Below are 27,412 nucleotides of genomic sequence, written 5' to 3'. Positions count from 1 at the left end.
TATCTTTTCTCAGGTAAATACTTCCTGGGTCACACTTTAAGTGCTGTTTAGATGATTCACTTTTTAAGGGCACTTGATATATAATCAGTGGAGGTGGGGAGTGGAGAGGAGGAAAGAGGACTTAACGAGAAATAAGTTTATAACTTGAGACAAAAGAAAATATGCCTTTCCTTTCAGCATGATGAAGTTAGAACAATACTTCAAATAATCTGTGTGAAGGCAGCAACACTGTTTGGCTCTCCTTTGGTGGAGGTTAGGATGAGTTATTTACAACTTTTGGTCCTGATATTGGTTAAACACCCTCTGGTGCTTTTTGTACATCAACAGCTATTAACCCCATTTCCCATAGCAGAAAACTCATTCAGGAGGGTTTTTTGTTTGTTTGTTTGTTTGTTTGGTCTTACAAGCATAGTAAGATATTCTCCTATTTCAAAATGAGGGAAGAGGGAAGCGGGCAGGGCCTAACCATTAAAAGAATGACACAGCAACTGAGGATAGTTTAACTGATTTGAACCAACCAGGTCCAAGATCATGGAAGATTCCAGTAGACCTTGAGCCTCATTATACGCTCATTGTAATGCATTGCTGCTAAATGGCACACCCAAGGCGCCATGACAGTTCCCAGGCTGACCATGGAAGGCCAAAAACTGAGTGGGAGCCCAGTTCCTAGAAACCCTCTCCCCTTCCCCAAAATAGTTGGACTAATCCTCCCACTCATCAGCATATGAAATTACCCAGCACATAAAAACAAAACGCCCTCGCACCCCGGAGACCGTCTCACCTTCTCAGGGGACCCCATCTCCCCTGGCTGCTCTCCCACCTGTCTATGGAGTGTGTATCACTGAGGAAATCTCCTTTCACTTTACTGTGGCTCTCTCTTGAATTCTTTCCTGCACAAGACAAGAACCTATGCTCTGGCAACAAAAAGACCCTTGGCAGTGTGTAGAGACCACTGGCTTCCTTCATTAAAAAGCATCTGTTGACTATCTTCTGACTGTACTGACCCTCTGTGCGTAATGTAAGTTTACCAAGGTCATTTCAAACTCTCAAAATTTAGTGCTTCAGGCAGTTCCACATTCATTCAGATACTTGTGTGAATCTGGGTCTTACCCTGTCTCCACGATTTATGTGAGCCCCAAAGATCCCTGGTTAGTTCAGTTCAAGAGTATTTATTTGCCAGGCAGTGGGGTTACAAAGATTCTTGTAAAACATGGTGCCCAACGTCAAACAGCTCAGAGCCTGGTCATTCCTTCACTGCTTGGCTTCAGAAAGACAGATGGGGCTGGAGGGCTGGAGACATTCTCTGGGCAAAACTGGGCAGGGACTCCTCAGTGCTGAGCTTCCCTTAGTCAGTCACGAGCTAGACTTGAGTGGCTCCAAGGGGGAGTCCCCTGAGGTGAACACACTTGACTGTTCAGCCCCTCACAGTCTTCCTCGGGAGCGAATGAACACACTGTCCATAAGGGGAAGGTCAGAATGCCTCAGCCCCAGAAGACAGAGTCTGGGTAACCATGAGACTGATGACCCTGGCCCATTGTGAGGTCAGTCTGAAAAGTTCACCCCTTTTTACTAGTGTTCATCAGCCACCAATTTATGCATAGACTTTCCCCACAGCGTAACGAAATGGAAATACCTTTTACTGTCAGCCATACAATTAAAACTGCAACATATGTAGACAATAGCCCTAGTATTAGCTTTGAGGCCTTTGGGAAAATGTCACATACTATTTCTTTACACTTAGAGAAAGGTAACTATATGGTAACTCTTGGAACCAATGTAGCAGCAGTTTTATAAAACTCCACTAAGGAGGTTGTCATAGATTTATCCATTTCTAATGCCATTTACCTATTGTCTTCCTACTAGAAGGACCCAGGAGGAGACACAGGACTTTCCCTTTGTGGTGCTATAACACAGATGAAGCCAGGGTAAAAGACTTTCCCAAAGGCCAAGATCAATGGAGAGGAAATAAACGCTGAGAGGGAACACAAGTCTGAACGACATGACTCACGAGACATAACTAACCCATCATCGCTTGGAACTTCATTAGGTGGAAACCTCCTTGCTGACCTCTCACAGCCTTGCTGGGGCAGAAGCCATCTTAAATACCCATAATTTAAGGGGTCCCCTCAAGTCTCTCTCTGTGGCAGAGTCCACAACCCAGTCAGGGCTGCTCGAAGGAGCTGGAGTTCCTACCCCTCTCTTGGGTCTTCTGAGTTTCATATTCTCTTGAAAGACTAGCCTCCTCCCCAGTGACTGTCGTCAGGACTGTCCACCCCCTTTAGTGGCTGCCGTGCCTACCCTACACAACATCACAGCATAATCATGTCATTAAAGTAGTACAAGCCAGTATGCATTAAATGGATGCACACATGGAAAAACAAGGCATCTTTATGTTCCAAAAGGTACGATAGAAGGGTACCAAAATTGTAAAGGCATGAAACAGCAGAGTGAGTGAGGGTAGTGTAGATAATTTGGTGTGACTGATGAACATGGTGCGTTTGGCAGAATTACAAAAGGAGTGGCCAGACCAGACCGTGGAGAACCTTGTCTACCAAACCGAAGTTGTGATGGTACCACACTCCCAGAAATAAAACTATGTGTGCCAGTCCAGCAGCTTTGTGAGTTGGGGTATGAAATCAACGGACTGTCAGAGAATCAGAGCTATTCTTCCAGGCCATAAATCTAGGTGAACAGAAATGCTTTTGTTACCCACAAACTGGCACATGCCTCCTGATATCAACACGGGTGTGACATATTTTGACTTTGCTCTTGATGAAATTATCTTATCAGTGCTGGCAGGTTAGGAAAATCACTTATCTCAGTTGGAAGGTTTATTCAGGAGTGTCTCTATGTTTTCCAAACTTGAAACAAACAGGGCCTAAAACTTCGCAAAGATGAAAAAACCACAAAGAAATACTAGCTATCGATTGTTCTTTTTTAAATGTGCTATTTCTCCTCCTTAAAAACAAAGTGCTAACTCTATTTCTTACCATTCTTTTCATCATCAGAACAGAGAAAAGGGCAGGTATGCCTTGATAAGTCCTCATCTGTTGATTTCATTTTCACAACACAGCAGCTCTCTTGCTGATGTGACTCATACCTCTGCTTCATTGGGAAGTCCTGTTGTTTCCGCTTGGAGAATAGCCCTGGGAGCTGCCCCCACCGCCCCCACCTCCTTAACCACAGCCCCATCTCCCCAGAGCACAGCCCTCCTCACTGGGGCTGCTATAATTATCTTCCTGGTCTCTTGCCCCCATCAATCTTTCCTCCCCTCAGTAGTGAAGTAATCCATTTGAAATACAGGTAGGCTCGTGGCATCCACTGCTTAAAAGGCTTCAATACTTTCTTGCTGAATTTCAATTCTGATCCAGCTTCCTTCCCAGGGTTTACAAAGACTGGAGGATCAGGCCCTTTGAACTTCTTCAGTTACTTCTTGGCCACTCTCCTCTTCCTCACTTTTTCCAGCAACACACAGTTCCAAGGGTCTTTTAGGATGGGCTTCTTCCCATCTCAGGAGTCTCTGCCCAGAACCTGCCCTTCCACCTCACAGCTGACTCCTAAGCCCCTGTCTCAGTAGGTTCTGTGACCCATTCCTCCCACCTTCTGCCTTCTCGTAGCTGGATCACCAAATGTGCAAGTACTTTCTTTTTTTTTCATTTGTGAATGGTGTCTCTCCTCCCGCTGGTCTGGGGGCTTCATAAGGGCAGGAACATACCTGTTTACTCACCATTAGATATCCACACAGTAGCACCTGTATTCATTTCCTGGACCCGTCGTAAAAAAGTACCACAAACTGAATGGCCTAAAATAACAGAAATCTGTGCTCTTACAGTTCTGGGAGCTGGAAGCAGGAAACCGAGGTGTTGGCAGTGCTGTGCTCCTCCCTCTGAAGCCTCTGGAGGAGGCTCCTTTTTTGCTTCTTCCAGCTTCTGGTGGTCCCAAGCACCTCGGTTTACAGATGCATCACTCCAGTCTTCCATCTTCACATAGTGTTCTCCCTGTCAGAGTACAGCCCTACTGTGCCTTCAGATGCCTGTCTTCCTGTAAGGACACCAGTGATATTGGAGAAGGGGCCCACTCTACTCCAGGATGGCTTCATCTTAACAAATGTATCTACAACAACCATATATCCTGATAAGGTCCATTCTGAGGTAATGGTCATTAGGACTTCAGTATATCCTTTTGGTGAAATTTAACAGCATCTAATAAATATGGTTGAATGAATAAATAGGATGACTCTTGAACTGGTATTTCTGATCAGTGAAGGTGGGATTGCCTGTAGTGTTATTCTGTACAGAAGACAAAGAGCTAAAGCCCAAAGCCAAGGTAAAACATGTGTCTCTACATCTTTCTGTGGTTTCAAATTGTTAGAGAGCCTGTACTCAGCAACTAGGAAGACACCAGAATAGACTTGAACACACCTTTCTGGAATCCTTATCTTTCTAATCCTCATACAATGTTTGGGAAATGTGTTAAAGCAAGAAGAGGGTTCCTACTTGCATTCTCTAGGATCAAATATGGGCAGAAATAAAAAAACATTCTGGAAAGAAAAGGAAAGGGCTTCCTGTCACGAGATATGGTGGGAGTCAAAAGATTTTACTTATCAGATAAATATTTAATATTTTAAAGAATACTTAAGTTATTTTATACATTAATATCTTAGAATAATACTTGTTTTTTTCCTCATTAGTCTTGCCTTGTCTTTGTTTAAATTCTACTAAGAAATTTACTTTACAAGGATAGCAGGTGAGTGAGGAGGTTGAGAGTATGGGTTCTGAACCCAGTTCCTCCACTTACTAGCTGTGTGAACTTGTGCAACTTACTTAACTCTTCTGTCCCTCAGTTTTCTCATCTGTATAATGGAAATGATAATAAACATGTTTTCCATGGGGTGGTTATGAGGATTGCATGGTTAGGATTGCATGGTAATGATTTAATAAAATGTTGGCTACAATTTTTACTGTATGTTAGCCTACTTGCCTCACATCAGCTAAATACTATAATGTACAAAGGTTTTCACAACATCTTTATGTTGTTTAAGTCTTATGTAAATTGAGTTTTATTCATATACTACATCTACTATTAAAGTAGAGTCTCTTAGCCCATCACGAGTGGATCTCACTCTCAACATTATTTTTAATTACACTTAAAGATCTCTCCTGTCCTACTGAAACTGCAGCTAATCCAAGGGAGCAAGCTGTCCTTATAACTCTTCTTTGCAGAAAGGTCAAACCTTACCATAGTAAGAACCATCTTTTTCTATTAAGCAAAAACAAATTGCTGACACAACAGCGTAAAATGACTATAACTCAATAAAAAATGTAAAAAAAATCCCAAATTATTAAAGTTCCATAATTAACAAAAATTATAACTGATACAGATAAATAAATTACTATCAACTCCCAATAATTGTTAAATATCCATTTCTGGAAATAAATTTTCTACAAGCAGAGGGACAAGATGTCAAGAAAAAGGACTACATGGCTTAATTTGCTCGGATTTTTTTTTTTAAAGTGATTCGGAGACTAGCAGACCACGTCATCACAAGGAATATTTTGTGTCCCAGGGAGTCTTAGAGATAGGCTGATACCATGATGTGATGCCTTTTTTTTTCATGGTAGGTCTGCCCTGGGATAATACTTTGATTTATTGACAAGGGGATATCGTAGGCAATCAGAAAGATAATGTCAATCCAAATGAAGAATCTGCAAGACTAAAAGTCAGGATATTCTTTCCCCAGAAATAGTGTACAAAACAGCAACATCTATTTTAAGATGTGTTTCTATCAGTTGTTGAGTTTGCACTTATATGTGTGTGCACATGCTATATTTGTAATGACTCTTACTTTTAACCTTGATTATTTTCCCTAATTATCTCAGTTTTACTTTAGAGAGGAAAGTTAAATACTCAGAGAGAAGCCTTGTCAGCTGGTCACTGTGTGAGTAGGTGTGGGTTAAGAGTGGGAAGCTTCTCAATAGATAAACAGGATTATGCTGTAGAGCACAGGGAAATATATACAAGATCTTCTGGTAGCTCACAGCAAAAAAAATGTGACAATGAATATATATATATATGTTCATGTTCAACTGAAAAATTGTGCTCTACAGTGGAATTTGACACAACATTGTAAAATGATTATAAATCAATAAAAAATGTTGTTTAAAAAAAAAAGAATGGAAAGCATCTCAAAAGGACACAGCCTGCCCAATGCCTGCCTGTGATTTCTATTCTTCTAACTCTTTGGAACCACTGCACATCAACTGGCATTGATTGGCTTTTTCTGGAGCTTATGTACCATGAATAATTATTAATGATTTAATACTGTTCTGTTCTCTCACTAGGTTCTAACTTTTAATCATATTTTTAAGACGAAACAAAGAACTCGGGGAAGTAGCACCATGTCATATTTCCTAGTCCTTCAAAAGTGGGGAACAATTTCAACATAAACAATTCCAGAGATCTTTCCAGATCGAAAATGCTGTGGTTCTACATTTTCAGTGCTTAGTATCTTGTAAGAACTAAAATTAGAATAGACAGTGAGTTATAATGGATCTAAAACATTACCAAAACATGGCTCCACAGAACTAACTGAGGAGGAGCTAAAATATTCTGATTTGTGGCACTTGAGCTCAGAGATGTTTTTTTTTTAAAAACCCACTGGTTATTTTAGATATTATGATCCAGGCATATTTTCTCAATGTCCATCTATACAAATCTTTATATTTTACAACATTGGTTCCTGTATGTCTTTTAATAGAAGTAAACAATTAACAGAGCTCTCAAAATGCCTGAAACATACCCAAAATTTTTTAAAGAAATAACATGAAATAAAATAAATAGATTGCCCACTTTAATTTAATTCAATTGGAGGAGCACTGTTATGAGGAAACAAAGCAATTTCACTTTTCTGAAATATTTACTCTGGTATGTGCTGTCAATCATTAATGTTCATTGATTCAACAGAAATTTTGATGAATGTTTTATCATGGTTTAAATGATCCCCTAGAAAGGCCACATCAATTATTAAAGTAATTCTGAACTCTGGTAGTAATAGGTTAAATAAGAGGAATTAATAATGTGATAATAATACTAAAACATTAAGAAATTTTCTCATTATGCCATTCCGTTTTTTGAAAAGAAAATATATTTCATGAGAAATGTTGTGAAATGTGTATATACCGTCTCTGCAAGTTTACATTATGGGTAAATCATATGTATGACCACAATTTTGGTAGTCAGCCTCCAAGGTGCCCTTCAGCAGTCCCCTCCTTCTCACAGCCTGTACATTCCCCTCCCACACTGGATCTGAGTTGCTCTGCGTGACCGAAAGAGTAAGATAGAAGTGATGGTACAGTTTTCCAAGGTTAGGTTATAAAAGATACGGTGGCTTCTGTCTTGCTTTCTCCCTCTTGGCTGGTTTCATTCAGAGTCTCTCATGCAACTTCAGCGTGTGGCAAATGGGGCTGGAACGGTCACAGTGGCTTCATTCTGGCCCTTTGGTTGGAAGGCTGGGCTCAGCTGGGACATGGGGAAGACTGACCCTCTCCTTCTTCACATGGCCTCTCAGCATGGTCTCTCTTGCAGAGTAGCCCGGCTTTCTACATGGCCACTCAGGGCTTTCCAAAGGGCAAACGTGGAAGCTCCCAGGCCTTCTTAAGGCTCAGTCCCAGAGGCACTTCTGCGGGTTAAAGAGAGTCATGAGGTCAGCTCATGCTCCATTTGGAAGGAACACAAGAAGCATGAGCCCTGGAAGGCAGGGCTCACGGTGGCCACACCTGCAGACCGGCCGCCACAGGCTACATTTTCCTTTTTCTCCACTAACACCTCAACTCCTTTCTAATCCTTTCCAGTTCCCTGTGTCTCTGGTGGCCTGCCTAAACCTACAAATATCACCTTCTTATCCATAAACATGAAGAATACCCTACAGTGGAATCCACCAGAAGGCCTACAAGGAGTGGCAGTTACTTATACTGTGCAGTATTTCATGTAAGTTGGTGCGTTTCCTTTTGGCTAATTTATAAACACAAGACTCAGACCCCTATTAATTGTGCCAAGATAAACCATCAATTGTATTAAATGAGTGCCTGAAGAAAAAGAAAGGTTTCAGATATTTCATGTTAGATTATCTTGTGATGTTTTGTTTGGTTAAATTAGACAACAGTTTCTTGGTGGAGGCAGAGCATTGAGTGCTCAGGCAAGAGGAAATTATTTGCATGGGGAAAAGAAGTTGGTCAAAAGGTTATTCTTTTTAGCTGAGCAAACAAGAAAATCCATCACCACTGAAACACTTAAACTTGTTGGAACTCTAGGATGTTTTTAAGTGAGATTGAGGCTGGAATTCTGTACACTCGCTGTTCTTATTAAAGATAGTAGTGACTGGACATGTTCACTTTCCACCTCTCCCTCAAAACTCATCGTTGCAAGCAAGAAAGAACGCCAAACAGATAAACAATGTCTATCTTCCAAGAAACAAAGGAAATGACCACAATTCCAAGGAATAAACTATGACGCATACAAGCCAAATACTGCAGGATCTTAAGGAAAGCAAGCAACGAAACTTAAAGTCAATCTATACCTTCTCAAACTCCAACAGTAGAACATAATTTTACAAGAATAAATGTCAGTGTACTAGGCTTACCTAACACTCCAAGGAAATGACATCTAAGGACTGCTGCCCTCAGAAATTGAGGAAATGTCCCCATGGAGCTTTAGTTTGGTGCCACAGGACATCAAAGAGGAGGAGCTGAAAGAGAAATGTCACAGCCCAGGGAGAGGCCCAGAGGGAGACGGGCGACAACGGCTGGGGGGCAGCCCAGGAAGGCTATGGCCCTACAGACATGTCGTGAGCCACATCAGCCATCAGCAGTCCAGCACCTGAGGGTGGGCAAGCTCCTTGGCAATGGAATAATATGGTTTGGTGAGGAGGTGTCTGACAGATCCTCAGTCCTCTACCCATTCGCCTAATATTCAATAAAGAACTAGCTCCATTCAAAGAGCAATTGCCCCAAAGATTCCAGCATGCCTATCCATAACTACTGAAAGGGAGAAAGACAAGCAAACAAACAAAAAGAAGAAAAACCACAATTTGAAAGTTTCTGAGACCTTTCTTATGGAAATAGAAGGAAAAATTCAGACAAGTAATTGTCCATGGTCCCTAATGGTAAAGTTCAAAGAAGACATAACAGTCAAAGAAGAGACTCAAAGACAAGAGGAAGAATTTTTTTTTTTAAAGAAGTGATTTGGCAGAACTCAGGAAGACAGAAAATAAAAATGTTATATAGAGATGGAAAACCTATTATAGCTAACTGATAGTAATAATTGAAAAGGTAATAATGACTATCTGGAATTGCATAGCATAAATGCATGCTCCGTCTAGGAAATTTTAATAGAAATAATATGAAGATGTATCCTGGTGAAGTTACTGAACTTCACAAAGATGAAATGACTTATGACTATCATAGGAAAAGCAGTGATATCTGTCTGGCAACAGGTGACAGTGATACATTTGAGGGAAGAATAAGTGTGCCCTAAGACTCTTATCAGTTCACCAGACGTACTTGAAAGCAGGTGGACCTTGGGATATCACTCCCTTGAGCCTTTCTTGGGTGGGGAGGAACACTAACTAAAGATGGCATCCAGCGGAGAAATAAAAATGAACTTAAACTCAGTAATGACAAGATTATGGCAAAACGGCGGGTAGCATGCCCTAGTTGAAACCGTCTCAGTGTAGAAAAGACTAAATAGTGATAGGAAATGTGGTTACGGAACTTTCTTGTAAATGTTTGAACTTGTTTTAAACAATGAATATAACAAACCAGAAGGTGGGGGAAAACTGACTTTCACGGCACGAAGCCATTATATGTGATCCAAAATGAAAATATTTCATCATTTTAATAACTAAACTCTCAACAGCTTTTAGAAACCGTTTTCTTAGTTTAAAAGGTCTTTTAGGAACTAATCTTTCTTGTGGTGGTGAAACATTTGAGCAACAGCAAGTCCTTTCATTTCAGTTCAACTTCTTTTTTCCATTCAAGTTCAAATCAAGTTAAATTGACTACTTTTATTAAAATCATAAGTATGGTATAATCTAGTTTTTGTCTCTGGATTCAGCTATCAAATCATTCTTCTGGGTATATATAAGCACCATGAGATGTACAGAATTATGTGTACCAAATACTTCAGGATAGGGGCTTCAGGGAATTTATTTCTCTCTGTGTTACATGTTTCTGATTGCTGGAGTTTAAAAAAAAAAACCACCATATTTACAAAAATAGAATAAAGTCATTTTATGTTTGAAAAAAAAAAGTCCTAAGTGCTAAAGGCACTGAAAGACTGACTGCAATTCACAATAACCTCACTGACCTCGAACTTCCTTCTCACCCCAAGGAGTTTCTCAGGAGCCGGTATTTTAGGGAAGAGACATCACTCTGCTGAAATAGCTCATAAATGTGCCCCTGCCTCCTCTTCCATTAGGTGGAGCAAGGAGCTTGCTCTGTCCTTTATGTGTCTATGTGATTCAGAAAAGGATTTTAAAAAGAAAAAAAGTCATAACTACTCTGTGAGAGCAGATAATTTAGATTGTACAACTTTTTTAAAAGAATATTTAAAAAGGAACTTGCCACATTGGAGTTCTTACACTCCTGTGCATGTGGACAGTGGACAGGAACCCAGGGCAGCGTGTGTTCCTGGCAGAGTGCTCCCCCTTCAGCTCCAAGTCAAACAGCCCTGGGGTCATGGCCAGTCTGTGAACCTAGCCAGGTAAACTTGGGCAGGTTACATACTGCATTTTTAAACTTTTGAATGAAGTTTGTTTCCAAGTAAAAGATGAAATTTTAACAAAAGTTTAAATTATAAAGAGTTAAATTAAACTCTTTTGCCAGAAAAGTTTAACACACCAAATATAGTGTAGCACTAAAAGCACATGCTTTGGCATCAGGAAAAAGTGGTTCAAATTCCAGATATGCCTGTTACTAGCCAGATGAACTTGAGCAACTCCCTGAATCTCGCTGAGCTTCAGTTTCCTCATCTGTAAAATGGGATGAAAATAATGGCCCCATACTTACTACAGTTGTTATGATAACTAAACAAGATGAAGTGTGCAAATCCTAAGCACGAGTCCCAGCACATAGTAGACACTTGATAAATGTTTCCTGCCATTATCAGAAAACAAGCAGAGACCACGTGACTCTTTGACATGCATGTACATCATTGCTGAAATATTTATTGAATGACTCATATCTATCTGCTTGTCAGACTTACAAAGCGTTTTGCTCAGAATTCAGTAAAGAGCATTTCTCTTTCATCACATGTGTCATGGGAAGCTGCCCTGCCCTTGGCAAAGTAAGGAAGTTTGAGGAGAAAAGGTCAAAAACGCGATGACCATATTTTTCAAACCACAAGACAAGACCTGTTGGTAAGCCATGAAGTCAATTTTGAGGGACATAACTAGCAGTATTCTAAATGGAAAAGACTGGAATGATGTGGAGTGGACTGAAATGGAAACCGAGTGCCTGGCATGTAGTAAAATTTAGGTATTATCTTAGAAAATCTTTGTTTTATTATGTTTGCTATATGGATGTTTTGTGAGTTGGGTCGCAGTGTGAAATGTTTTTCTTTCTGTGGCTCACAGTCAAAAAATGTTTGAAAGCCCCTAGGCACTGGTGGCCACTTGGATGGAGAAGTTGGCCAACAAGATCTAACTATGTTTCTAATGTCTCCTGGTAGCCAAGGTACTTCTGAAACAGGAGACAACTACTTTCAGGAATCTGTTGCCATATTCTGAGAAGGGAAGATATCCTTGAGCTTTGACAACACTTGATAAAGTTGACGTTTCCTCCTTCTCGACAAGAGGTCTTCCCTTGACTTTTGTGATGTTTGTTTTTCCTTCTCACTCTTTAGCTGCTATTTCTAGATGTACTTTGTATCCTCCTTTTAAATCTTATGCTCCTGAAGTTTTACCCTAAGTTTTGCTTTGTCTCCATGGACAATTTCGTTCACACCTGTGCCTTCAATGAGCAGCTTTATGCCACTGATTTCAAAATCACTTCCTCCCACTCACGCCTTTCTCCTGAGCACCAGCGCTTACTGGGCATCAGAATTCAGATATCTTTTACATACCCTAAGCTCAACATGTCAAAAACCAAACTCATTATCTTTCCTTCCTCCCACCTTCCACTCCCCATTTCCTAAGTGCATGCTTCTCCTGCATTCCTTATCTTGGTATTGTTACCACAATTCCATCCATCTGTCCATCGGAACGAGACATTGTGCTTAACCTCTCCATTTTCCTCATCTTTTACATGCACTCATTCACAAAGTCCTGTCTCCTAATATTTCTTCCTCTTGTTCTATCATTCATTCCACTGCCACCATCCTTGTCCAAGCTACCTACATCTTCAGCCTGGACCACTGCAGTGTCTTCTCAACTGCTCTCCAGTCTGCCACTTCTGACCCATTATGTTCTCCACACTACCTCCAGAGTTAGCTTTCTAAAACCCCAACACACCTGCTTTAATCCTTTCAGTAGCCTCTCCTGCACCCTTGCCCCTTTCTTTTTCCCCCAGTGACCTAAACAACATTAATTTCTTGCTCAGGTTACAGGTCCATTGTAGTTAGCCAAGAGCTCTTTCATTTGACTCCTCCCATGTCACTTAAACTCTCAATATCTCAGTCCCCCCACCTGAAAAGTACTAAAAATATTCCCCCCTCCTTATTTGCTATGGCTGTTGTATTTTTAATACAGGAGAGTAAAAATCTTTATGAACAACCTAGTTAATATCATCATCATTCTCATTACTGAAAATGCATATTTTGGTATATACTCTAACCTAGTGAATTTTCCCCAGAACCCTTGAGGACAAGTCGATTTTTAATTTTTATAAGAATGTCAAGGTAATTTTTCTTCCAAGAAAAAAAAATGACTAATTTTTCTTAAAATGACCCATCAAACTGACCTTGATGTGCATGGTGCACTAAAAACTTACACAGCAGAATTGACTACACAATATGTAAAAGATTTACTGTAGCCCACGAATAATAATAAATTACATACTTTCAAAATGTGCTATCCACCTTACAATTCACAGAAAAGAAAGGTGATTACAGGAAGTCTGACTCATGTCCCTGACAGCTAATGAAAAAAAAATTGCCAGCAGCAAAAGTAGATTCTTTTTTATCTCAATGACAGGCACTTTTGTTGTTCTGAAGAGCAGGTCTTACGTTCCATTCAGTTTTAAATAAAGACTGGTTTTTTTTTTTCCCCTATTGTAAAGCAGAGAACACCTCATTATTAATTCACAGTTTCCTTCTCAGCAGATATGGGCAAAAGAAATGGCTGAATAAATCTGAATGCAGAAACATCAATAGGACCTACTGCGATCTCTCTGCTGAAACTTCTGACTATGAGCATCAATATTATGCCAAAGTTAAGGCCACTTGGGGAATGAATTGCTCCAAATGGACAGAAACTAGACGGTTCTATCCTTTCTTAGAAAGTAAGTAACACAGTTGTCAAACACAGGTTAGTATCAAGTTCATCGGAACTCCTAATGTAAGTCTCCTCCTCATAGACAGCCGTCCCGAAAGGCCAGTGCTCTATTTGGCTCTGTTCTGCACTCTGTCTATCAAGAGGAGTGACTGGCCCAAGGTGCTTCACCTCGTGGGATCTCAGAGCCTCGTCTTTAGAGGAAACGTTTGGCCAAGTGTCTCTAAGATCTCTCCCAGATCCAAACTTGACGCTAAATGCCAAATGCCAATGTATCAAGTTTTGATTTTGTTTGTTTAGTTGACTATGTAATTGGAGGAACAGCTGACAGATTTATTTTAACGTTGTGGGTTTATAAACCATTGACATAAGTACGCAGGTTGATTAAAGATTGTTCTGATCACCAAACTAAATCTCTTCTTGTGATAAACTTGGTAGGGTGATGACATCATGTCTAGATGTAACTCAGAATTAAGGCAACATCTTCCTGGTATTTGCTTTTTAAAAATGTCCTCCCCCTGATCTGTGACTGATTCAGCCATAGAGGACCCACTCAGAGCTGCCAGGATGAACTTTACAAGCACGTCCTAAATTCTGGAGTTGGAGCCTTTCCCCTGATCAGAAGACAGCAAACTGCCCTCAGACCAAATGCAGCACCCAGCATTTCTGTTTTTCTATAGGACAAGAGCCAAGAATGATTTTTACATTTATATAAATAAAAGTTGCAACAGAAATCACAGGGCTTGCAAAGCCTAGAATATTTACTGTCTGTGCCTTTATGGTAAAAGTTTGCTAACCTATGTTCTGGATCATTCTCCAAAGGTAACATCTCCAGAGGTCTTTAGCAGTGCTTCATTTCTCCATTTCTGACTTTTACAAACACAGCAAATCCTATTCCTGTTATTTATCACCAACAGTTCAAGTCACAGGAGTGTTGCAAACACTTTTAATTGTATTTACCATCATCAGGTACTGTTTATTCTTATGACTAGGAAATAGATGTGACTAAGAAAATATTACCCTTGAATTTGCTGTTTTAACATTGTGTTGGGGTGAAATGATTGTTTCAAGATTTGGCTTAACTTGGGCCCAAAGCATTCTTCGAGCATTCTGAGACAACTCAAATAAGAGGGTGGGCTTTAGAGCTTTGACCCCAGTGGGATTATACTGCAGTTTTATCCAAGATGACTTCTACGCCTGAACATGATCTTTCCCTGTCCTCTCCCCTTTTAGCACAAATTGGCCCACCAGAGGTTGCTTTGACTACTGATGAGAAATCCATTTCTATTGTTCTGACGGCTCCAGAGAAGTGGAAGAAAAATCCAGAAGACAGTTCTGTTTCCATGCAACAAATATACTCTAATCTGAAGTATAATGTGTCCATATATAACACTAAATCAAATAGAACGGTAAGCCTGAAATGGTATGGGGGCAGAGGACCTGTGTCACTGTTTGCAGCTAAAACTGGAACAGGCAACCCTGATGCTTTAATTCTCTGCATGTGAATCTCGGAAGGTGTGATATTCAAAAGAGATGCCATGCGAGGTCCAACTGAAGCTGATGTGTTGAAATGTAAAGAACTTCCTTCAGATTTCCTTTACAGAAGGTCTCTGTTAATGTTGCAGTTGGAGTGTAGACAAACTGTTCATCTCACTTTGATGGAGAGTTTTTACTTGCTTAACATCTGTCAGTCACTATCCAAGAAGGGAAAAAAAAAAGAATGTTAGCAAGAACACAGGACAAAGCTGAATTAAAAAAATCCATCCTTATGTTATTATTTAGACTTGTTCCCAGAATTTGTCCAGTTCCTGACCACGCCGTGAGGAGCTGAAGGAAAAGGGTATTTTACAGCTGTTGCTAATATAAGAAAGATCATAGTGATAGTGAAGGACTTCACGGTGCCCTGGTCTTTTATTTCCTTCTAGAGTTATTTGTCTGGGGTGGTGCTGGAAATCTTCGGCTCTAACTGCTGTTTGCGATTCCCTATCCCAGTGGTCCCAGTGTGTGGCCAATCACACGCTGGTGCTCAGCTGGCTGGAGCCGGACACCCTGTACTGTGTCGTCGTGGAATCCATCGTCCCAGGGCCTCCCCGCCTTGCTCAGCCTTCTGAGAAGCAGTGTGTCCGTACTTTGAAAGGTAAGCTTCAAAATTCTCAGCTGGTTGGAGGGAGCAAATCTGCTAAAAACTAGAAGGAAGTATGGTGCTGTAGACGAGGTTTTGGCAAATCCACGTCTACCAGAAACAGGCGGAAGCAAAGGCAGAAAGAACCATCACCAGAAATGCACTGAGCAGCCTGGGACTCTGCCACCGAACCTGGCTCACAGTAGGGAGTGTTTCCACCACCTGAGGAAGTCTGATCACCGGGGCTGGAGTCCACTGCCAACAAAACTCTGCCTTGGGGAATAAGAATTACAGGAATTTTTGCACACGTGGTTTTTCTTCTTTGAAACTATAATCACTCTGAGCAGTAGAAGCTCTGTAGTCTTCAAAAACATCAGACAATTTTATTGCTGGAAACGAAGCAGTATTGTAAAAACACTTTAAGATGGTCTTTTGTTTCCCCTCCCAGGGATACAGATTACAGGCGTGCAGTTTGTGTTCAGATATCACTCACTGTGCGAAGGTCTGGGGTCAGCAAATCCAAAATTACTCCAATAGCTGTTTCTTTTTCTTTCCTTTTATTTTCCTCCTTCTGAACTTAGCTGCCAAGAAGGATGGTTGAAGGTTCTTTTTCCTATTAGGAGACTAGAGTTAGGAGCTTGGCATTGGTTTAATTGTTTTTCCCTCAGGGTGGGAAGACCTGGAACTCAAAACCTGAAAATTGAAGCTAAATCCTCAAGTTTATCTTCACTGAACAGCTCGTCATCCATTCTTCTTCTGTTTCTCTCTTCTAAACATGCTGGCCTAGGACAAATACCACACTGCTTTTGCAACTTTTCTGTACATTTGAGATTATATAGAAATTTTTAAGTTATATAAATTGCATTAACAACAAAAAAAAGGGACTTTTTCCCGAAGTCTTTGTTCCGTCACCAGCTACGGGACAGGAGCGGTGACAGACCTCTTGTTTTCCTTTCCCCTCGGACCTCCCACATTTCATGCAACAGTCCCAAGGAGTAAAAAGGGAATTTTGTGAGTACGTATCAAAAATGAAGAGCTTTAATTTTGAATCTCCATCCTTATCATACCTTTCCCTTTAAAACAAAGGGTTCTCTACCATATGTCGAATAAACCTAAAATGCAAAGCAAGCAAAAGGTAAAACAAGCTGACTGAAAAAAAATCACTTTTGTATTTAGAAAAAGTACTCTGTTTACTAATGGCTTGATCAGTGGCCAAATAGTAGGAATGAATTTCCATGGAAATCATTTAAGTCACTGGCAGAGCTAACGCAACCAAAGTTCAGATTAAATTACATACTTCCCGGTTAAGAAGGTGGAGTCAACTCGTTCACCAGTCCTGGAAAGGTAACAAAATAACAGGGTACCACCTCAGGTTCCAACCTTTTCCAGATATCCCAGCCTTTAGGTCCCCCTAGATACCTTTTCAAGAGCCTACGAGGGCTTACTTTTTCAAAAAATCACTATTAAATTACCTCTTTGGGGACCATTCTTTGAGAAATATTTCTGCTCTCCACAGCCCCCCAATCCCTAAAATACAGGTGCAGTTTATTGGTTGATTGTTGCAAACACATGCTGGTGTACACAAAGTGTCATTGGTCATCACTGTCACAGCTCTTTTTAACCAGGCGAGTTCAGTCCAGAAACCAGGGATTTTATTAAGAAGGTTGGGCTGAGTTGTAGCCTGAAGTAGGGACAGACGCTGCTCAGCCACCGGCAACATCTGCATTTTGGCCTTGGTACCTTTCTATGTGGAACCTGTTGACAGACGTTAACCATCACAACTTCAGATATCCCACAGTAGCTTAACAAATACAGTATGTCAGTCACAGTGAGCCCTATCCATCAACCATACAGTCTGATCAGTGGTGAACCAGGACTGCTTTTCTTAAAACTATTCACCAGATCTTTTCATTCCTCTGTGGACTTTGAAACTCATCATGAACCTACAGCACAGCAGGACCTGGAAGGAAGTTACAGCTATTCTCAGCACCTACCAGCTCATCCACCTCCCTACACACATCTCCAAGCTCTGGACCTACCCAGAAGGTCTGGCCAACTGTGTGAGGATGGTTCTGTTTGTCACACAGAAGGTGACCCCATACATTCTTGTCCTCTAGTGAATATATGGAAAAGACTGAGTCAAACGAGTGGCATGGAAATGTGGGGCATCTTAACGGGCAAGAAGGTTTTGTTGTTTGGTTTGAAGTGCTGTGAGTTGGCTGAATATCAGACACACGTTCAAATACAAGAACCAGCATGAATCTCATAGCCAGACATAAAATGTTGGAATATCTACTGACTCGGGTTGTTAATGTATCCTGGCCATACAAGTTTGAGTCAAGTCCAGATGATTCCTTAAGACCATCTATTATCAGAGCGAGTAAGAATTCTGAGACCCAACATTTAGCTCCAGCTTCTCAATTCATAAATGAGAAAACTGAATTTCTAAATGTAACTGATCCACCCAAAGCCTCTTGACATTGATAATGTTTTCCCGTCATACCAAATCACAACTATCTACCCCACTTTTTTTTTTTTAACAGATCAAACATCAGCATTGAAGGTTAAAATCATCTTCTGGTATGTCTTGCCCATATCTGTTACCGTGTTTATTTTTTCTGTGATGGGCTACTCCATGTACAGATATACCCATGTTGGCAAAAAGAAACACCCAGCAAATTTGGTGAGTGCTTAGCATGGTAGGAATCATTATAACTCACCTCCAGGGCAATAGAAAAGGGGGGTTTTAGAACAGATACCATTTCTTTTTTGGGCAGAGTGAGTTTAAAGTTAAAGAGTTTATTAATTAAAAATAGCTTTTGTACTAGATTAACTCACTAGCATAACCAAAGAGAAAGATTCCTTAACTTTGACAAATATTTTATATTTATTTATTCTTTTTTATTTTGTGGGGGGGTGGTAATTAGGTTTTTATTAATTTATTTTAATGGAGGTACTGGGGATTGAACCCAGGACCTCATGCATGCTAAACACGCACTCTGCCCCTGAGCTATACCCTCCCCCCAAGACTTTATATTTAATGAACAGATTAGACTAGGTCTTGAGGTAACAGATAAATTCAGTGATGATCCATGCCCCTTCCAGTGGCTCAAATCTAACAGGGGACTAGAGTTTTAAAATATACATAAAGGCTAAGATGAAAGCAGGTACTGGGGACTCCTGAGGGTATGGGGGGACAGTGACACCCTATGTGGGGATCAGGAGAAGTTTTGTGCCCTGGCTTGGTTATGGAAAGTGAGTAAGAGGGCACCTACAGCAGGCAGAAGAAATGGTAGGCACAAAGGTGACTGGATGTTTGGGAAACCACGTAGTATTGCTAAACCATAAGGTTCCTGTTGAGGAGCTATGAGAAATGGGACTGGAGAGTGGGGCGTAAGGCCAGGTAATGGGAGAATTAGGGTGTTATATTAAGAACTTTGGGCTTCATTGTGTTTGCAAAGAGAAATCTCTGTAGGGTTTTGAGTTGGGATTCCCATGGTCAATGTTGTGCTTTAGATACAACTGGATAGTGTTAAAGACAGCTTTAGGGGGAGTAAGACTAGAAAATTTAAAAAAAAAGGGGGGGGGCAGCTAGAAAACTGAGGCAGTTGTCCAGGAGAGAGAAGATGGGAGTCTAAAAGAGGAGAGTGGGATGTGGGGCTGGAGACAGACCCTGAAGGGAAATTCCTTTAGGAGGAAAGTGGCTGGGACTTGATCATTCACAGCAGGAAGAAGCAAGGACATAGAAGAAGGCGGAAACCTTAAGCTTCTATTACAGGTACCGAAGAGTTCCCAAGGGCAGAGCATATTTTAACAATAAAAATGGATGCATGTTCACGTGTGCACGGTGCATACATGCATTCCTGTTAGTTCAGTTTATTAATAGATTTCAGCCTTGACTTTTTAATGGTATAGGGAGACCTTTCCTGGGAGGAAAAAGCACAGGAGAACTGACCACATGTGACTTTCTGAAACCAAAAATTTCATATAAGAATGATGATGAGGTTCCTATTTTGTAACATTAAATGAAATCACATCACAGGGTAGATAATGAGGATTGTAGCACATCTCATCATTGACAGTCTAAACAGGCACCTTCCACATATCCCCAGCAAAATTTTAATCAAATAAAATTTTAAACATTTTCCTGTTGTGATTTTGACCTGCTATAAACTGGAGATTAATTTCCCTTTTTGGTCCTACTACAGCATGGTTAGTATGGGGGGAAGTAAGTAAAACCATCTCCATTCATGGGCTTATTTCCCTTTTTGCACCTTGTTTTCATGCTCTTCCACATTTCCTGTCCAGAGTATATGCAAAAAGGGGCTGGTAGCCCAGGGAGCCATGGCTTATTGATAATTACATAGTACACTGTCATTAGCAAAGCAATTTCAAAAACTCTATCCCAGTCTTCACCACTCCTGACATGGCTGAAATTCTGATTTTACAGAATTAAAACCTGAAGGTCAAGAAATTAAATAACTCCCCTGAATTCCCTCAGCCAGTTAAAGGAGGGTGCAGTCACAACCTGATCCTTGGACTGGATCAGGACCACCCAGTGGACTGCTTTCCACTTCCATATGCATTTCACCAGTCTTGGGTCTCTTGCCTCCAGGTCAGTGAGATTTCCAGTATATTCCAAACATAACTTTCGCTTCCATGAATTGGTAAGAATAAGCCCTTAAAACTATCTGGTGACAGTATAAATTCTACTTAAAGCTATCTTTCATGTCTCTCTAAAGTGAAAATGTGAAAACCATTCTCTTCTCTCTTTATAGATTTTGATTTATGGAAATGAATTTGACAAAAGATTCTTTGTACCTGCTGAAAAAATTGTGATTAACTTTATCACTCTCAACATTTTGGAGGATTCTAAAACCTCTCAAAAGGATATAAGTGTAATAGGAAAAAGCAATGAGCTATCGGACGTGAATGAGCCCAGCGAGGACCAGGAGCCTCATCAGGAGGAAATGGAGGTGAAACACCTGGGGTATGCGTCCCACTTGATAGACATTGTCTGTGACTCTGAGGGAAGCACCAAAGGGACTTCCCTAACCCAGCCAGAGCCACCTGGCAGAACAATGCCCACAGATGAAACGATTGTTGAATATGAATGTGATATAAGAACCAGTGACATTTTTGTGCTGCCTGAAGATCCGGAGCTCAATTTGCAGGAGGCGGTGTCCCTCCAGGGAAAGTTATTTGCGCAACAGGCAGCTCTGGCAGATTTGATCCCACAAGCACTGCCGTATCCATACGTCCCCCAGCTCAGAGACTTGGACCACGTGCCACCGGAGCAAGTGGACACAGAGGAGGGGCCAGAGGAAGAGCCATCGACCACACTGGTCGATTGGGACCCTCGGACCGGCAGGCTGTGTATACCTTCTCTATCCAGCTTTGAGCACGACTCAGAGGGATGTGGGTGTCCTGAGTCTGACGGGCTCACGGAGGAGGGCGTCCTGTCTAGACTCTATGAGGAGCAGGCTCCAAACAAGGCGCTGGAAGAAAATGAAACCTATCTCATGCAATTTATGGAGGAATGGGGTTTATATGTACAAATGGAAGACTAACACCCAAACTTCCCTTGGCCAGATCTCAACTGTTACAAGGCACCTGAGTGCAAACTGATGAGTGACCACACAATAAAGTACCTGGGGTATAAGTTTACTCAGATTTCTCTGGGTCAGTGAGAATCACTTACTTCTCTCTATTCTCATAGCACTTGTTTCATTCTGCCTCGTCTGAGTGATGGGGTCGTGCGTGTGGGTCTCCTGCACGGATGGTGTGCGCCCAGAGTAGAGGAGCCAATCCACTCTTTGTACCTAGTAAGTATTCAAAAATGTTGGCTGAAGTGGATGCAGAATTTATTCAGGTGGGTATATTCTCTTTGTTTGTCATTTTCTAACAAGCACACTTTTGCAATTATCTCCTTTGCACTACAAAAAATACTTCATGAAGGCCATTCCTTGTATAAGTACTGCTTTTTCAGAATTTTGTTTATTGTCAGAATGATGAGATACTTAAAACATGCAAACACCAGTAGGTGGGTGGGAAGTTGTTATATTTAAAGACTGTAAACCACTGTTCAATCATAATAATCCGTGTTCAGGGTGAATAAACCAGGCACAGATCTTCTTGGCATCATATACTTTGAGCTACTTTAAGTGGCCATATTAATATTTCAGGAGAAGTTCTGGAGTGTAAACATAAATTGTTATTATATGTTGTAGTCAGAAAAATGTCTTCTCAATAACTTAATAGGGACTTTTTAGCAGGGAATTAACCTGAAAGAAAATGCCACATTTTTTTCTTTGTTTTGTTTTGGGGAAAGTAATTAGGTATTTATTTATTTTGATGGAGGTATTGGGGATCGAACCCAGGACCTTGTGCATGCTAGGTGCATACTCTGCCACTCAGCTATCCCTTGCCCCAGAAAATGCCACATTTTATAATAGAATGCTACATTTATTTCTGGAGATGTGTTTTTAAAAGATATTTATACAATCTATAAATTAGAATGCTTTTAGTAGCTGAATCACTGTTATTATTATAATGTTAAATATTTGAATATTAATATAGATATTAATATAATACAGATATATAGAAATTATAGATATTAATAAATATAGAATATTAAATATTCTATTTGAATGAGCAATGCCTCAGAGACTCCTTGGAGTTTGTATGAATGAATATCTCATATCTACATAATTTTAAAATCAGTAAACAAACAGGACATACAAAAGAAATGTTAAATTAATAGGTAAGAGAGAGGGTATTAAAAACTTGACAAACTTTACTGTGAGAATGAAATTCCAGTCATTATTCCTATCTCCTTCACCATTTGGTTAGAAAATTAAATTTGATAATCACGGGGCATTAAAATATGACAGAATCTATTAAGTTAAACCATATAAAATTGTGAATATTTGACTGTTTCTGACCTGCAGAAACAGCCGTGTCATATGATTTAACTTAATATGTATTAGTTTTAGTCAAGAACTCATAATTCATTGATGCTCTTTCAGGAAAGCAGATGTCATCCATATTTTCTTATTTATATTCTTGGCACAGGCAGACAACTCTGGTAGGAGAGATAGATTCTGAAGTCTTGGTCTTCTGAGATTGTCCACAAATCCAAACAGTTTCTGATCTAATGGTTTAATTTAGAGCATAATTATATTAACCAGAATGTTCTGTTCTTCTCAATCTTTGTAAAAATGATTCTGCCAGTTTTGAAGAACAAATTTATTATTACTGTAAAAGAAATTCAGGAGTGGGAAGGAATGAGCTGCTTTTAAGAGCAAAAATAAAATGAAGTGATGGATGATTGGTTTACTGATTTCATTCACAAAATATCGATTGAGCACCCAGTATGTCCTACAATGTCCTCATCTATGAAACAGGGATAACCACTCCCTTAGGGTGACTTCAGGGATGAAAAACATTTGAACATCGAAGGCACTTAGAACAGTGCCTGGCACATGGTGAGGGCTCTGTAAGTGCTTGTTATCATCGTTGTTAACTGCCGTAGCATGTGCTCAGCACCAGGAAGGAGAAGCCATTTAGACATATAACTTTAAAAAATTTTTATTTTTTTAAATTGACATATAGTTGGTTTACATTGCTGTGTTAATTTCTGGTGTACAGCATAGTGATTCAGATATATATATATATATATATACATATATATTATATTCCTTTACATATTCTTTCTCGTGATGGCCTATTATGAGATATTGAATATAGTTCCCTGTGCTGTACAGTAGAACCTCGTTGTTTATCTATTTTATATATAATATAGGCATATGACTCTTTTGATTCAAAGGCAGAGCTTGCCTCACTTTGCTTCTCTTGCCTAAAAGTACAATAGTAATTTGCTTTCTATTTTATACCTTCAGACTGAAATCTGTCTGTGGATTTGTAAAAAGGAATTTAATTCTGAATGGCTTTCAAATCTCTTGTCACTCTAAGCATGTCAGAAATATTGAGCTTTTTTAAACTTTTGTTACTTCAGCACTTTGCAACATACTTACACACACACACATATATATTCAAACATGAGCATACATAGGTGTTTCTTGGGGGGAAAGGTAACACATTCTTAGATACAGTATATCTGTGTGGGTGGCATACAATAAGTATTCTTACAAACTATGGTTACCAAAGGGGAAAGGTGGGGAGGGGTAAATTAGGAGTTTGGGATTAACAGACACAACTACTGTATATAAAATAGATAAATAACGAGGACCAACTAAGAGCACAGCAAATTATACTTAATTTCTTGTAATAAGCTATAATGAAAAAGAATCTGAAAATATATGTGTATACATATACATATATGTATATGTATAACGGAATCGCTATGCTGTATAACTGAAACTAACATTGTAAATCAACTATACTTACTATAATTTTTTTTTAATTTTAACTTAAAAAAAAGTATTTCTTGTAAGGGAAAGATAACACATTCTTAAATGCAGTAGACCTGTGTGAGTGGCAGCCAAGGTGGATCCTGTCATCTCTGTGGTCAGAGCCTCAGCAGCTCCAAGAAGTCACCCTCTGGGACTTCGTCAGATTCCATCCCTAGGTTTGAGGTCCCATTGGAGCTGGGAAGTTGAGGTTTTAGAATCTTTGACAAGTAGCTTCATCCTCTCACTAGCTGTTCATCAGTCTAGGATTTTAAATACTTCTTCCACATTAGGTAAGATTTCCTCCTGAAAACGTCTGTTAGTGGCCCTGTGTTCACACCCCACAAATTCTAAACAACTGGGTGAATAAAAACACCCTACTCCTAAGTGAGTTAAACTTGGCTCCATATCTTGCACGTGAGGAGGCAGTAGGCAAAGAGGGATACTTGCCCCTTCAGCCTACAACATGGGAAAGATCGGGTGCCCCCAGGCTGAGCTCAACTCAAAGGAAATCAGTGCAGGGGAAAACTGTTTATACAGCCCAGAGCGCAAGTCTGTGCAGCATGAGAAATCTAATGAGAACATCAAATAGACGGCTTCATCAGCATGGATCCGTGCACCTGGGTCATAAATCAAATCCTCTCTGGCCCACACTCTACCTCCCAAGTCTTGAGATGAATTTTTGTTAAATTATCTGGGGAAGAACCATTTGTCTCTATTTCCTCTGTGGTTCCCCACATTATACTTTGCATAAATCTTCAACCTACAATTTTCTCAAAGACTCTGCTCAAAAACATGTGCCTACAATGTTTTTAATAAATAGTGCAATGGTTATAGGTATTTTAAGATAAAAGAAATAGATAAATGTATACATATTTATTACAGACTAACTAGAAATAAAGGGGGGAAAATAAAAATTATCTGCAATACTCCCACACATTGTAAACATTTTAGGGGAGAGAAATGATTCTCAGCTGGGGGTGATTTTGTCCTCCACGGGACATCTGGCAATGTCTGGAGACAGTTTTGATTGTTGCAACTCAGTGGGGGGGCACTGCTGGCATCTAGTGGGGAGAGGCCAGGAATGCTGTTCCATGTCCTACGATGCCCAAGGCAGCCCCTCATAACAGAGTTACCCAGACCAAAGTGTCAGGAGTGTCTAGGTGGATTAAACCCTGGTATAGAATTTTCCAGAAACTTTCAATGCATATGTGTATATATTTTTCCCAAACAAAAGGGATCTTAGTGATTTCTTTTATAACTTGCTCTCTTTATTTACTCAAACATATGTATCTATCTTAACTATACTTAGATTAATTTTCTGAAATACGAATCTTATTCAGACTAGAACTATTGAAATGCTAGATTATGAATTAATTTTTTTCTAAACTTAATATTTTAATCTTTTTTAGTCAAACAGTAACCAAAAGTTGGAGTTATTAAGAGCAAAGCAATGTGACTCCTTGAAAGATAACTGAACCTCTCCTAAATGTTATTTCCTGGAAATCCCTACTCCTGCAGAGCGGCTGGATGACTATTAGGTAGTCATTCATCTTCCCTTGGAGGTGTTGGGTTCTCCTGTGCTTAGCTTCAATTACCTTCCCTCTTAAAGTCTTCAGGAACTTCAGTGACAGGTGCTTAAAGGCAATCTTGGCTTTCACTGTAAATCCTGGATGAATATTTATGTTTATCATTGATTTCCTCCAGACTCCTTTGCCTGTGGCAGCTGCAAGATTTCTTTTGTACTTTACCAGTTTCAGCCTCTAACAAATTTTCCAGCTGGTTTTCATTTCTGACTGTCACTAAAGATGGCGCACTGAGGTTATGAAAGCATTGCTTCATCCAAGGCTCCCTTCAGGGAGGCGTGAGGGCTGGGGTGCTTCGTTGTGTTTGTGCCAGTTGAAGGAGGCTCCTTCTGTCCTCAGAAAAAGCTGCCTGTTCATGTGTTTCCCTGAAACTCTGTCTCTGGCATTTTGCTAAATTTGGAAGCAGTTGAGATATTTTTCTCCCTTATTTCCTCCGCACATTTCTTCTTATTTCTTAATCTATCATTCACTGGATTAAGTGCTATTTGGAGGCTTCCCACCAACTCAGAAGATGGACATATGGCTCGTGTTTGTGTTTTCTCACCCAGGCAGCTGAAACAATGAACATTATCTGGGGATAAATACCATCTATCATTTGCCCATCCCTGGAGCTAGTGGACTTCTGCTGGACATATGAATTATCTACTGCTGTTAGAGGTTTCATAAAGTTAAGATAGTTTGCATATTATCTTTTCTTCTCATGAAGTGCGTCCTTCCCCAATCTGAAATTGATTTGAATTGCAGACCCAAACATTTGATGTGAGAGGGGGAAAACCAGGGGAAACTTTAATCCCAACCCCCAAAAGAAGGCACGGGATATTGGATCTTTATTAAATTTGTCAACGTTGTGCTTTTACAAGAATTTAGCAGCATTTGATTAAAAAAGATATGCAGACTGTCATCTGAAAAAAATTGTACAACCTAAAAGCTGAAAATTATGTTTTACTTGGCAGGCTTTCTGAGGACTTAAGTTGGGGAGGCAGCCTCAGGTAACTCTGAGGGACTGTTCCAAAGAGGTAAGGGAGGAGCCAGGGTGTATAGGAGATTTTGCAACAAAAGCCAGGTAGTCAGAACATCAAAAGATTACTGCTAATTAAAGAAAACCAGACATCTCAAGTTAATGAATTTAGTGGTTTTCTGGTTTTCCATGTATGGGAAGATGCAAGAGTCTGGGCTCATTGAAATCAACCTTTTGATCTACACCCTAACTATCTAGGGCCAGTATCCTGTTTTCCTCCATCCTGAATCCCCTCAGAGTGCACCACTGAGGGGCAGCTACCGTGGCTGATGGTTTGTTGGCCCCAACATCTATTGTTTATTGATATAGTGGACACCATTTTTCATTCACAGTAACTTAGGCAAGTTACCTAAACTTTTGGGACCAAAATCCCTCATCTATTAAACGGGAATAATAATTGTACCTACTTCATAGGGTTGTGGGAAGTTTAAAGGAATCAATACACTGAAAGTTTTTAGAAGAGTGCCTGACACTAAGTGAGTGTATTTCTTTATCAGTGGGAGAAAGCTGTGGAAATGAATGAACCACATCTCTACATGGCAGCATGAATGAATCTTACAAACACACTGAGTAAAAAGAGTGATTCCTAGAAGAATATACAGCAGATAAATCCATTTATATAAAGTCTCAAAACAAATGAAAGTAAACATTTTGATAGAAATGTGGTGAAACTATTAAGAAAGGCAAGGAAAAGATCAACACAAAGTTTAGGATTGTGGTTTCCCCGTGGACTGAAGGTAATGGGATAACACAGAGCTTCCGTGGGATTGAAAACAGGCTCCTTAAATATGG

At 40.1% G+C, this 27,412-nt stretch overlaps 1 protein-coding gene across 3 annotated transcripts in view; it reads left to right on the top strand.

The window, feature by feature from the left end:
• Positions 1-21,272, top strand: part of IL20RA (interleukin 20 receptor subunit alpha) — a 33,812-nt gene extending 12,540 nt beyond the window's left edge. Inside the window, exons 1-7 of one of the 3 annotated variants that reach the window (XM_072965912.1) lie at positions 7,852-7,986; positions 11,254-11,413; positions 13,312-13,493; positions 14,717-14,892; positions 15,476-15,620; positions 18,149-18,288; positions 20,384-21,272. In XM_072965912.1, the coding sequence (XP_072822013.1) occupies positions 11,376-11,413; positions 13,312-13,493; positions 14,717-14,892; positions 15,476-15,620; positions 18,149-18,288; positions 20,384-21,175 (1,473 nt within the window). In that variant the 5' untranslated portion in view covers positions 7,852-7,986; positions 11,254-11,375 and the 3' untranslated portion in view covers positions 21,176-21,272. Of the gene's footprint in view, positions 1-7,850; positions 7,987-11,253; positions 11,414-13,311; positions 13,494-14,716; positions 14,893-15,475; positions 15,621-18,148; positions 18,289-20,383 lie in introns of those variants that run through there. The other 2 variants (XM_006200087.4, XM_031680021.2) reach the window with 2 other exon arrangements.
• The last annotated feature ends 6,140 nt before the right edge of the window (positions 21,273-27,412 follow it).

Source organism: Vicugna pacos, chromosome 8 (assembly GCF_048564905.1).
Source record: "Vicugna pacos chromosome 8, VicPac4, whole genome shotgun sequence".
NCBI classification, from domain to species: Eukaryota; Metazoa; Chordata; class Mammalia; order Artiodactyla; family Camelidae; genus Vicugna; species Vicugna pacos.
The sequence above is the reverse complement of the archived record's forward strand: the minus strand, read 5'-3'. Positions and strand labels throughout refer to the sequence as shown.